The following is a 13,720-nucleotide window of genomic DNA, read 5'->3' on the forward strand; positions in this document are numbered from 1 at the left end:
CAAAGAATATGCAACGTTTTGAACTTTTTTGTGGGCTAGTTATAATCATTTATAGTTTCCAGTGATTTGAGTCGCAGATCAAGTTAGGTCAAGATGTAAGTCTCTATGGTTCGAGTCCCACTTTATAACAAGGTAGTTTCAATGGATTTTCATGACTGTCTTATTTCAACACAATGATCACCTTTTTGATTGAAACTTTATTTTTAGTTTGGAAATGATTGTGTAGTGGGTATATACACAGACTCCAGACCATACTTGGCCCGTAACGTTTTCATGACTTCTGAACAACCTGTAGCATACTAACTAAGCAACATAAAACGCAATCTGTAGCATACGCTTCAACTTGACTTTGCGTGACTTGAACACAAACGGTTTAAATGAACTGCGACCGTGTCAAATGGTTTGCTCCAACGCCTGAAGTTCTCGGGTTGGTTTCTTTTTCAATGGTTTATTTTCCTCTTCCTCAAGACAGGTGGTTAGTTCTTAATCTACGCGATAAAAGACAGGATGTTAAAAACAGTTTTTGCATGCAGAGAATATGACAGTCAGAAAGTTGTAAGAATGGGTTTTTACTCAATGGTACTTGCATATAATGAAACCATATTTTGCATATTTCCTGCAGGCCTTTTACAAACTAAAATTCGCTAAGTATTATTTTGGCAAAATGAGTACTGTAGCAATACTGGCTTTTATGGCGGCAGCCTCTGTTGCAATATTGGTTTACTGGAAGTCAATTCTTAACGGCATCAAAAGCAGAAAAATGGTCAGTCTGTTGCCTACAATTCCGGAGACTGCTTTGCCCTTGGTGGGTCATAGCTATCTGTTTCCAAAGAAGGCAGATGAGTTTTTCAAATTTGTGACAGACATCGCTGACAAGTCCATGCACGAACTGAAACAAAAGTTCGCTGTTCTATGGCTCGGACCTTTACCAATGATGTTCGTTATGCACCCAGACTGTGCTGAAGTGATCATGCGCAGCACAAAACACATGGAAAAGTCATTTGTTTATCGCTTTCTTTATCCCTGGCTCGGCAAAGGTCTTCTGACGTCCGGAGGCCAGAAATGGAAGCAAAGGCGACGTCTAATTACTCCTAGCTTTCACTTCAACATTTTGCAAGATTTTATGGAGGTCATGAACGAACAGAGCGACACGATGTTGTCTTGCATCGATGCCAAGGTCAAATCTGGGCAAAAGGTTGACCTTGGTAAGGCTGTGACCTTGTGTGCCCTTGACATCATTTGTGAAACTGCCATGGGCCAAACTGTGAACGCCCAAGAAAATGAAGATTCTCTTTATGTAAAGTCTTTGTACAGGTAATACTGGGTGTAAAACTTGGGCACCAATTTCATTTCGTTAGTTCGGTATTTAAATCTATTGCAAGAAATAGTATGCGGCTTTAAATGCGGCGATAATAATGGGTATAGGTTGTGGCTAAACACAGCCAAATGTCATTATACTTTGCCTTATCATGATGTTTGCTTACCTGTGTTTACTCACGTAGCACTCACGACTTGCTGGAGCATATCCCAAGCAAACAATGCTTGAAATGTTACTAAAATAAAACAGGCTTTAAATTTGCCTCAAACATTATGGTATATTGTTTAGAATATCGGAAATTGTACAAGAACGACAAAAGCGCCCGAGCTTGTGGTGGGACTTTGCCTTCAGCAAGATGGGAATAGGAAAAGAGCAAGAAAAGGTTCTTGGCGTTCTTCACGGTTTTACAAGAAGCGTGATTGAAAAAAGAGTAAAAAACAAACACGAAAAGGAGATCTCACGAAGGATGGCATTCCTTGATGTCCTCATCCACGCCAAGACAGAAGAAGGGGATGCTCTCTCGCTCTCTGACATCCAGGAGGAAGTTGATACTTTCATGTTTGAAGGTCACGACACCACAGCTGCTGCAATGACCTGGTGCCTGTTTATGCTTGCGAGTCACCCTGACGTGCAACAACGAGTGCATGCCGAAATAGATGACGTACTAGGAGACGACCGCACACTGACAATGGACGACCTAAGGAAACTTGAATACCTAGAGCAAGTGTCAAAAGAAGCCCTGCGTCTTTACCCCTCGGTGCCTATGTTTGGTCGAGTTACAACTGAAGATTGCCAACTTGATGGATACACTATACCGAAAAACTCCCAGGTGGTTATTCCCCCGTTTTGCATTCACAGAAATCCCGAAATCTGGAAAGATCCTCTTCGCTTTGACCCTGATCGTTTCAGCAAAGACAACAGTGCAGGTCGACATCCTTACGCCTACATTCCATTTTCGGCCGGACCAAGGAATTGCATCGGGCAGAAGTTCGCTCAAATGGAAGAGAAAGTAATTTTAACACAGTTGCTTCGTCGCTACAAAGTCACCTCACCTGAAAAAGAAGGTGAAATACCGATGGATGGAGATCTAATTTTGCGTCCGACCAAACCGATTCGGTTTGTTTTGGAGAAAAGATGTTAAAATGTTACTGCTTTTTATCTGTATAGTCCTAATTTGTATTGTTGGTTGTGCGATTGATGGTACCCCGTTTTAAATATATGTGTAGATTTATAATTCACCGTATAATGTCTTCCATATACAGTTCCCGATGTCAATTATAATGCGTGTCAGCAATTTTTCATTTGTCAAGCAAATATTTACACAGACTCGGAAACGTTTGGTTGCGTAAAGTCATCGGTTTCTGATGAAATGTAGATTCTGACCAGCCCGTTACCTGCGCTAATTAACACTCGATGGTCATAAACTGGTATTTTCACAAATTGGTTTAGCTTGAAGAATCATCAACCATACAGCAAAGAGCAAAATAATTAGTAAGCGAAAAAGTAACTACTAAACAGATCATACAACGCTTTTAAGAAAGCACACAACACAATCCAAATGTAGGCTAATCGAGTTGCATAAGCAGGCCTGGAGTTATGGCACCAAGCCGAATTTTTTTTGCTAAAAACAAAGACCCAGTAAGTTGGTAAAAATGGTTTTCAGTGTAAAGTGAGGCACAATTGCTTGATTTAAATCAAGCACGTTTTGTTTAATCTGCAATCCAAACACCATCTCTCCAAAAAACGGCTCGACGAAGAACTCTGACATATAAGACACACTCTGTAGCTTTTTGTCGTTGGAATTCAGACGAAGGTAGTATCATGTTTCTTTTGGGTCAATGCAGCGATCCGTGTTGAATTAAATCTTGGGTGTTACTTATCCCGACCATTTAGGTCAGGGGTGTCCAAAGTGCGGCCCGCGGCGGCATTTCAAGTGGCCCGCAGCTGTGTTTTTTTTCAAATTGTGCCCGCCATCGTCCGGATTAGGTGTTTATGATTTGGCGACTTGCGACTTCAAGCAAAAGCCTTCCATGGAACTTTTTCCCGGTAAAAAGGAAGTGTACATCGTTCTGGCGCAACATAATTCCACAATTTCTTAAATCCCGTATATTTGTGTTCTAATTCTACAAACACGTTGGCCCGCGGGCGTCTTCACTTGGTAAAAATTGGCCCCCATTAAAAAAAGTTTGGACACCCCTGATTTTGGTATTCTTGTCACTGAATTAGAGGCTCCGAAGTCTATTCAGCATCAGACATAGTCACAGGACTGTTTAGCGATAGTATTATGAACGTGGTTTATGCCTCTGTGGTATATGCTCAATTGTGGCATTGAACAGAATTGGTCGAGGCATGGCTTTTCTGTCTGTTACTCTCAACTAACCGGAGTGCCTTTAGATGGCACACTAACCAATACGGCTTGTCACCAGCTGTACCGATGAGATAGGTAGAAATATTATGCACTGTCTGTAGTTACTTATCGTAAATAAATAAATAATAAATGCGGGTAGTATTATAATTATTTGTCTATTTGTACTAAAGTGTATAATCTGAAAAGTGCCACAGAATTTACGCCCTTTCCTCCAGTGTAAACCGAAGAGGGTTTGTAGGACGAAGAATTAAATCACCATCCATTTCAAGCTCATCTTCCTTGTCGTGAGCCTTGACTTTGTATCGGCGCAGCAGCTGAGCCAGAATCACTTTCTCCTCCATTTGTGCAAACCTCTGACCAATGCAGTTTCTAGGTCCAGCCGAAAATGGGATGTAAGCGTAAGGGTGCCGACCAGCGCTGTTCTCTTTACTGAAACGATCGGGGTCAAATTTTTCTGGTTCCTCCCAAACCTCGGGGTTTCTATGCAAATTGTAAACGCTTGAAACAACCATGGTACCTTTTGGCAAGTTGTAACCGTCTATGTGGCAGTCCTCGCTGGTAACACGCCCAAAAAGTGGCACTGCCGGGTATAGGCGAAGAGCTTCCTTTGTCACTCGCTCTAAGTAGTGAAGACTTTTTATGTCATCCATATTCAGATTTTGACGATCTCCTAGAACTGATGTTACTTCGTCATGAACACGTTGTTGCACGTCAGGATGACGTCCCATGATATAAAGGCACCATGTCATGGCAGCAGCTGTCGTGTCATGACCTTCAAACATGAAAGTATCAACTTCCTCCTGGATGTCAGAGAGCGAGAGAGAATCCCCTTCTTCTGTCTTGGCGTGGATGAGGACATCAAGAAATGCCATCCTGCGTGAGATCTTCTTTTCATCTTTGCTCTTCATCCTCTTTTCAATCACGCTTCTCGTGAATCCATGAAGAATTTCAAGAAGTTTTTTCTGCTCTTTACCGATACTTAGATTGTTAAAGATAAAGTCCGGCCAGTAGAATGGTGTGTTCGGTCGCAGTACCATAAGTTCAGAGACTCTGAAATGAAAACATCCAAAGCTTAGGAAGCAAATAAAAGAGCCAAATTTAGAATTTAAAATAAAGTACAAAACTCGAATTGGACAACCAGGTTGTAAATAATGCACAGTTGGTACTGAGCATAAAGTCAAGCTTGTTTTATTTAAACTTTAGCCCAAATCCGACCGAGTCTTAACTCTGAAGCAACGACAGAAATCAAAAAAAAAAAATTTCCGAAACAGGCGAAGATCCAGTTTATCCGATGTCAGTTAAATAAAGCCTTCCCACACTACAAATCATTTATACTTCAAGTTTTGTTGGAATCAGGCGAAGATCCGGGTTAACTGAGCTTTATTGTAGTTGAGTTACTTGAGTAAACATAAGTTTTAGATTTACCTGTATAAAGCTTTGACATAATGGGAGTCTTGTTTTTCCAAGGCGTTGACCGTCTGTCCCATAGCCGTCTCGCAAATGATGTCAAGGGCACACAAGGTCACCGCTTTTCCAAGGTCAACTTCCTGCCCGGATTTGACCTTGACATCAATACATGCTAGCATGCGTTGACTACGTTCGTTCATGACCTCCAAAAAGTCTTGCAAGATATCGAAATGGAAGCTTGGTGTTAGAAGGCGACGACGTTGTTGCCATTTTTGTCCAGAAGACGTAAGAAGGCCTGTGCCGAGCCAAGGATGGAAGAAGTCATAGAAAAATGTTTTTTCTCTATGTTTTGAGCTTCTAAGAATCACTTCCACGCAGCTTGGGTGAAATACAAACATCGTTGGGATCGGCCCAAACCATATATTAATGATTCTTTGGCCGCGTTTTGTAGCCGCTTCATGAATTACAGTCGAAATATACTTAAAAAAGTCTGATGGGCGACTAGGTAAGAGGTATGTGTGACCAATTAGCGGGAAAGCTATCTGGTGCAAACTGGGTACCATTTTCAACATCTGTCTCCTTTTCCAAGCTGCTGCCAGTTTGTTACGATAAAGCAACAGTCCACAGAACAGGGCAGTGATTATGGTCAATGCGGTGAAGTATGCCATCATGAAGTTTCACAAGCACTCGAAAACAAGGCAATTATAAATTTTTCACCTTTAAACTCTCTTGCAGATAGATTGCAAACTTGAAATAAACTACTAACCTGCAACCAAAATACGCAAAGCTGAATGATAAGAAAAGATTGAAATAACGAAGAAATTGCGAAAATTAATCTCCTGCTATGGCTCTATGAAGACGTTTTAAAGAGCGGTGTTTGGCAATCCTTTCAATTGCCCTGTTTCTGACAGCAAAACTGGCCTATAATAGGGTAAAGAAGCTCATTGTTGGTTTTTTAAATAGTCTCGGACAAAGGTGTGCAGCCCTCATGACTGCAGGACCAAATACAATTAACGTTAAGTCCGCGGGCCGCATTTTTATCCAATATAAGCTGTTCTATTGCATATAAAACTCGGTAATAATACAACGAACAGTTACCAGTAGAATTCACTCGAAATCTTGTTCATAAAAAGCCTTTTATGTGTAAACACACAAAATATCGTGTTAGGTGCTGGTAATGATTGATATTTGCTATGTCATGTTGGGAGCCTCGCGCGTCCTTCATCACTGTTGACTTTTACGCGTACGGCAAACTATTAGCTTAACGTTTGCCACATCTGGTTTAGAGTTGTAAAGGACCGTTGAAACAGCCGACGTTTCTCATGCATTCTGGTTAAAATTTAGTTGTAGTGCCAGTGGTAACGTATTCAACGAATAGAAACAGTAATAGTGCAAGCAGCTGTTTGAGTTTGTATGCTTATTTCTACGTCTCACGGGTAATCATAACCTACGACCTACTGAGGGTTATCTTAACCTACGATCTACTATGGAGCCTTTACAACATTGGGTAATACCTTTTTGCAAATAAGACTTTTGTCGCATAGATGACCGAGTGATTTGTGTAAACGCCTTGTGTTAGTAGAGTATAAGTTAGTTTTAAAGCTTGTGTACTTACGTGAAACAAGCTGGAAGGGAGCATAACTTTGAGCATAACATTATCTGGCTTTTTACCCATATAGAATAAGCATGAAAGAAAAAAATAGAACTTGCTTGTTGGCCAGTTGTAGTGCACAAATGTGATTATGCTGGTGATTTTTGGTGGCAGGGTTGCAAATATCTGTGCACACGAAATCTGTTGGGATTCTTTTTAATTGGTTTGATCATTATCTGCATTTTTGAACCCGATAACGTTTGGTATTAATTAGAAACATGCTACATCCGAAGATTTCTCTACATTGCCATTAAAAATCACTTGACCATTGCACGTTTTAGGTTTAGTCTGAAGGCCAAAAAAACATAGGGCTGTTTTAAAGACAAACATGGAATTTTCGCTTACTGCTTCATTTATTCTGATGGGAGTTACAACAGCTGTGTTGGTATGGTGGCGAAACATTGCGACTTTTATTAAAAACAGGTTTGCATACAGCAAACTGCCTCAAATACCGCACCTTGCTTTTCCTTTTTTCGGCCACACCTATCTATTGCCAAGCAACACGGCAGATTTCTTTAAGTTTCTCACCGACCAAGCTTCAATGATGATAAACCAACGGAAACGACAGTTTTGGTTGCAGTGGATGGGACCTGTACCCTTGATCACTGTGGCCCACCCGGATGTAGTTGAGGTTTTGCTAAGAAGCTCTAAACATCTGGAAAAATCGTTCGTCTACCGATTTTTACATCCTTGGCTTGGCACCGGTCTACTTACATCTGGAGGCAAAAAATGGCACCAAAGAAGACGCCTGATTACGCCAACGTTCCATTTTAACATTTTACAGGACTTTCTAGCCGTGATGAACGAGCAGTGTGATATAATGTTGAAAATCGTCGATGACAAAGTGTCGTCAGGGGTTCGGGTGGATATTGGCAATGTCGTAACCTTGTGTGCCCTTGATATCATTTGCGAGACAGCCATGGGCCAAACCGTCAACGCACAAAGTAACAAGGACTCGGATTATGTAAAAGCTATCATAAAAATGTCAGAAATCGTGCAAAACCGTCAGAAGCACCCATATCTCTGGTGGGACTATGCATTTGACAAAATGCAAATGGGCAAGGAACAAAAAGAGAGTCTCAACATCCTTCATGGATTCACGAGAAGCGTGATTGAAAAAAGGATGAAGAGCAAAGAAGAAAAGAAGATCTCACGAAGGATGGCATTCCTTGATGTCCTCATCCACGCCAAGACAGAAGAAGGGGATGCTCTCTCGCTCTCTGACATCCAGGAGGAAGTTGATACTTTCATGTTTGAGGGTCATGACACTACAGCTGCTGCCATGACGTGGTGTCTTTACGTTTTGGGACGTCATCCTGATGTACAGCGACGTGTTCATGACGAAATAGATGAAATGCTAGGAGATAACCCTACTCCGATGATGGATGACATCAAAAAGCTAGAATACCTGGAACAAGTGACAAAGGAAGCTTTACGTATTTATCCTTCAGTGCCGTTAATTGCACGTAAAATATCCGAAGATTGCTACATAGATGGTTACTTGATTCCTCAAGGAACACAAGCGTCCGTTATAGTCTATAATCTACATAGAAATCCTGAGTTTTGGGACGACCCCGAAAGATTTAACCCGGATCGATTTAGCAAGGAAAACAGTGCAGGTCGTCATCCTTATGCTTACATCCCATTTTCGGCCGGACCAAGAAATTGCATCGGCCAAAAATTCGCTCAACTTGAAGAGAAGTTGATCCTTGCCAAGTTGCTGCGTCGCTACAAAGTCACATCACATGACAAAGAGGAAGCCATCAAAATGGATGGAGATTTGATTTTACGACCATCTGAAACCCTTAACATGACACTGTCCAAACGACTTTAGTTGCAAAAATATACTTAAACCAGTGGTGGGATTCAATTTTTTTTTGTCAGTCGATTCTATGACAAAAGTCATATGTTTCAGCCGTTTCTGCTACAAAACGTCCATTGTCAACCAGTAATGCTAACCGGTTCGCTGATCTCATAAAATTTCGTGAGATGGTTCTTTTGAACCGGTGCGAACCGGCTGAATTCCACCACTGCCGTAAACTGTATAAATAACGATGTGTTGTTGTGATGCTGTGTCGTACACCGCCATTGTTTTTTTTTTATGAATTCTCTTTGAGTTATAGTGGCAATTAAAAAAAAAACTATAAGTATTTGGTAATTGAATTTCATTTGCATTGCTCTTGCTGTCGTGTGGTACGCTTTTAAACGTGTATTACGTGCTAAACGTGTCCGATTTTATTGTGACTTTGAATGTAGATGTTGCAATTTTGTGACGAGCGATCGCCAGTGAAGTGCACAACAACCTGTGTTGCCAGGTCAATTGCCAAAGTTACAAATTAGCTGCAATACAAATGATTTTCGCCACTTTCACCTGTTTGGTTCTTTAACCTATACAACGTTAATTTTCCCTGAAACTATCGACTGTAATTCGGGTAAAGATTACGATTTTCCCCAAAATACTCCGCTTTGTAATAAACTAAAGTACTACAATTATTCAGGTTTCTCTGTTTCGGATATCATTTTAAAGTTGCATTGGAGCTATTTCCAGTAACAGGGTATATCCAGCTTCTTAACTGACAGTGGTATCAAAACTCTTTGCCTTCTCCTAATGCTGTTTTGTTAAAAAAATTGCAATCTCTTCTTTAAAAGTAAGATGAAAAATTGAACTATGCTTTCTGCCAGAAGACAGTTCTCTTTGCATAACAATAAACAGAGTTTTATTGAATTTCCATGTGTGGAAAATGAACGTTGCGTTGCGTTAACTAAAAACATTATTTTACTCAGCTGAAACTTGGATCTCCGACGCTCTAAACCAGGGGTGTCCAACCTTTTTGGCCAAAGGGCCACATGCGGTTTACGAATGATTGCGCGGGCCACTTGAGTGTTACTGCTAATTCGGAATCTTAGAAATAGCTATCTTATAACGTCTAATTAAAATCCTCACACCGAAATTCTAGTCTTAGAAATGTGTTTTATCCTCTTTTACAGTTATAAGAACAATAAACACACCAAGATATAGTTAAGTCAGCAAAGTTTTTCCCACACGTCGACATTTCAATGTGAAGTTTGGCACTGTTTTTCTCTAACAAGTTTGGCAATATTCGGCGAGATGGCCGATGGAGCAATGCGAAGTAATTTTCCCATATGGCTGTCAGAAATTACTGATCTTACAGGGGATTCAAAGTCACATGTCAACCTTTCTTGGAAAGTTCTGTTAGCGTTACTTGCTTTTTGTTTCCTGTTTGGCATAATCTATATCACTGCAGAGTGCGGAAGAGGTTTTACTGCTAAATGCGTTTCGCGCGAGCCCCTGATACCAGAAGTATCTCAATGAACCAAGAAACACTAACTGACTCTTGAAGCACGAGTCAGATTGTGACGTAACAATGTATAATTTGTGATGCGTATTGTGATGCGCATTGTGATGCAATAAAAGCAACTTGAACAGTTGTGTATTACTGCTCTATTAACAAAGAAATAAGCAAACAATAAATGTCAATTTTTCGGAATAAAAATTCGCCATAAATTAAGTTGCCAATATGAGTCATTTAAAAAATACCACGCGGGGGACACCCCCGCTCTAAACTGTTTAATTAGTTCTTTTGTCAAAATTGCAATTGCCGTTATTTTGACGACATAATAATATGCATTTAATACTCGTCATGCGGTAGCATTTCGTTCTGAATTTGTGCAAATGATGATCTGACCACATCAATGTGGTAATTACTAAGAAAACAGAGGGGACATGTTACGCGATCTGTGAAGCTGGCAACTTTTCGAAAACGACGCGTTAGATTACTTTTACTTTTCTTCATCCTTAAAAATTAGCTCATCAAATTTTGAACAGCAACATGGCCATATTTTGGTGGTAAAACCAATGTAGACCAAGTTCAAGTACAAGAGAAAAGGGCGATTTCCCAAAAAGTCTGATGCGTGTGTGTTAAGGTTGGACAAAGTTTTTGGAACGTTATGAAACAGGCGTAAAATGTTGGTTCCCCTGTGAGCAGCTTTCAAGTTTAAAGACATGCGGTAGCAAAGTGAGTTCGCTAATACAAGGTTTATCGGGAGTTTTTCAAAGTACTGTTACTCCTGTAAATTAACAACGCAATCGGTTTGTGATATGAGCCTCACCAAGTTGATAGTTCGAACTTCTTACTTAAGATTGCTTGCAGTTGCAGCTCTAATAAGTCCAAAAATCCCGAAATCGCTTTACATATAGGGTTGCCATACCGTCCTTATTTCTAAGATTTGTCCTTATTTTGAAGGGTTATGTCTTAGAGAATTTCATTGTCCTTATTTCTAAGAAATGTCCTTCTTTTTGCCTTGCTTCCTTATTTTGTCTTATTTTCAACAATTACAAGGAACAAACTTAGTGAAATGACAGTCAAATCCTTGCTATAAGTAAAAGTAAACCTAGACCGGAGCTGTCATCAGATGCACGAAGTATATTCTTTATAAACAAGGAGTTGCTGGAACAGATTGTTTCTGGTCCAAATATTGCATATGATATGTCATGTCTCGTATACATGCAAATATTTGTTCAAAAACGTTTGTTTCGTTTCGTATGAAAAGTTAATTTTTCGGTTGTCCTTATTTTTGGTTTCATGTCGATGGCAACCCTACATATAGTGGTGTGAGAGGAGGGGAATTCCCACCGATGTGATCGGCCGCTTTTGCATAATAATGAGTCGACATGAACTTTGCAGAGATCGTTGTGTATTCTATGACGTACCGGAAGCTAAGCATCTAGCCTTCTGTACGCGGCTGTGATTTCGTTGTTGGAAAGCTATAATATGACGGTTATTTGGGATGATATCTTTACAGTCGTAATGAAGTATGTACTTGTGCACAACAATAGAATAAACTAGGTTTGTTTGTATTAAAAATTTATACGTGTTGTCTTAATTACCTCGTATTCGTGAAAACAATCTTCAAGTTCAGACGGTAGTAATGAAGTATTCTTTGCTTCAGCTCAGCAATAAATACAAAAGTTTGCTGAAAAAAGTTGTTGTCTCTTTCATTCTTTATGAAGCAAGCGTATCCAAATATTTTTTGTTTTAGAAGTTTTGTGTTGTTTCAACATAACCAAAGGAGAAAGTTGTCGATAAAATGGCACTAACGATTGTTGCTTCATTCATTCTTTGTGGAGTTACAACAGCTGTACTGATATGCTGGCGAAAGATTGCAACTTTCATCAAAAACAGGATCGCATACAGCAAACTGCCTCAAATACCGCATCTTGCTTTTCCTCTTTTCGGTCATACCTACCTTCTGCCAAGAAGCACTGCCGACTTCTTCAAGTTTCTCACTGAACAAGCTTCAGTAATGATAAACGAACGAAATCAAAAGTTTTGGATACAGTGGATGGGACCTATGCCCCAGATTACTGTGGCCCATCCGGACACTGTTGAAGTTTTGCTAAAAAGCTCGAAACACATCGAAAAATCATTCGGTTACCAATTTTTACACCCTTGGCTTGGTACCGGTCTACTTACTTCTGGAGGCAAAAAATGGCACCAAAGAAGACGCCTTATTACACCAACCTTCCATTTTAACATTTTACAGGACTTTCTGGCGGTGATGAACGAGCAGTGTGATATAATGTTGAAAATCGTCGATGACAAAGTGTCGTCAGGGGTTCGGGTGGATATTGGCAACGCCATGACCTTATGTGCCCTTGATATCATCTGCGAGACAGCCATGGGCCAAACCGTCAACGCACAATGTGACAAGGACTCGGATTATGTAAAAGCAATCAAAGAAATGTCAGAAATCGTGCAAAACCGCCAGAAGTATCCACATCTCTGGTGGGACTATGCATTTGACAAAATGCAAATGGGCAAAGAGCAGAAAGAAAGTCTTAAAATCCTTCACGGATTCACGAGAAGCGTGATTGAAAAGAGGATAAAGAGCAAGGATGAAAAGAAGATCTCACGAAGGATGGCATTCCTTGATGTCCTCATCCACGCCAAGACAGAAGAAGGGGATGCTCTCTCGCTCTCTGACATCCAGGAGGAAGTTGATACTTTTATGTTTGAAGGTCACGACACTACAGCTGCTGCCATGACGTGGTGCCTTTACATCTTGGGACGTCATCCTGACGTACAACGACGTGTTCATGACGAAATAGTTGAGGCATTTGGAGATAACCCCACGCCGATGATGGATGACATCAAAAAGCTAGAATACCTGGACCAAGTAACTAAGGAAGCTTTGCGAATTTATCCTTCAGTGCCGTTAATTGCACGTAAAATATCCGAAGATTGCTACATAGATGGTTACATGGTTCCAAAGGAAACGGAATCAATAATCCTTGTCTATAGTTTGCATAGAAATCCTGAGTTTTGGGAGGACCCCGATAGTTTTAACCCGGATCGATTTAACAATGAAAACAGTGCAGGTCGTCATCCTTATGCTTACATCCCATTTTCGGCCGGACCAAGAAACTGTATAGGTCAGAAATTCGCTCAACTTGAAGAGAAGTTGATCCTTGCCAAGTTGCTGCGTCGCTATAAAGTCACAGCCCATGATAGAGAGGAAGACATCAAAATAGATGGAGATTTGATTTTACGACCATCTGAAACCCTAAACATAACATTATCCAAACGAATTTAGTTGCAAAAGTGTAGGCCTACTTACCAAAAATGTATTCCAAAAATGTACTCACCAAAATTAAATTATTCTATACTTTTGCGCAGCAATAAATAAAATTGTTTGCATTAATAAATAAAAGAGTTGTTTATTTCGTTTGTGTTTATCTTAGTTGGGCATGCTACGCCTGAATGTGTTATGCTCACAATAAGTCCGCCGTTAAGCTGTCTGTTTTATTGCAAGTCCGGAAGCCTGACTACAGGAAAAGACTATTTCTTGAGTCATGCAATATTCACCAACAGGACAACACCATGAACATAAAAACAGACGTGATGCTTTCAGCGGCGTGCGACAGTCACCCAATCATTCGTTATTACGCGGTGTT

The 13,720-nt window shown here is 40.3% G+C and overlaps 3 protein-coding genes and 1 pseudogene across 3 annotated transcripts; 3 read left to right on the forward strand and 1 right to left on the reverse strand.

Annotated features, from left to right (window-relative positions):
• The first annotated feature begins 559 nt into the window (after nucleotides 1-559).
• On the forward strand, nucleotides 560-2,605 carry LOC145237436 (cytochrome P450 4V2-like). Its single transcript, XM_080100292.1, has 2 exons — nucleotides 560-1,314; nucleotides 1,607-2,605. Exons 1-2 carry the CDS (start codon nucleotides 593-595, stop codon nucleotides 2,457-2,459), a joined length of 1,575 nt encoding a protein of 524 aa, XP_079956418.1. The 5' UTR covers nucleotides 560-592; the 3' UTR covers nucleotides 2,460-2,605.
• Nucleotides 2,606-3,883: 1,278 nt separating this feature from the next.
• Nucleotides 3,884-5,819, reverse strand: LOC145238594 (cytochrome P450 4V2-like). The gene is made up of 2 exons (XM_080101810.1): nucleotides 5,112-5,819; nucleotides 3,884-4,736 (listed from the first exon to the last, which is right to left on the reverse strand). The coding sequence occupies exons 1-2, from the start codon at nucleotides 5,762-5,764 to the stop codon at nucleotides 3,884-3,886; spliced, it is 1,506 nt and encodes a 501-aa protein (XP_079957936.1). The 5' UTR covers nucleotides 5,765-5,819.
• Nucleotides 5,820-7,072: 1,253 nt separating this feature from the next.
• Nucleotides 7,073-8,578, forward strand: LOC145239077 (cytochrome P450 4V2-like). The gene has a single exon (XM_080102363.1). It carries the CDS (start codon nucleotides 7,073-7,075, stop codon nucleotides 8,576-8,578), a length of 1,506 nt encoding a protein of 501 aa, XP_079958489.1.
• Nucleotides 8,579-11,853: 3,275 nt separating this feature from the next.
• On the forward strand, nucleotides 11,854-13,359 carry LOC145239078 (cytochrome P450 4V2 pseudogene; annotated as a pseudogene).
• The last annotated feature ends 361 nt before the right edge of the window (nucleotides 13,360-13,720 follow it).

This window comes from Phallusia mammillata, chromosome 7 (genome assembly GCF_965637545.1).
Source record: "Phallusia mammillata chromosome 7, kaPhaMamm4.hap1.1, whole genome shotgun sequence".
In the NCBI taxonomy this organism is placed as follows: Eukaryota; Metazoa; Chordata; class Ascidiacea; order Phlebobranchia; family Ascidiidae; genus Phallusia; species Phallusia mammillata.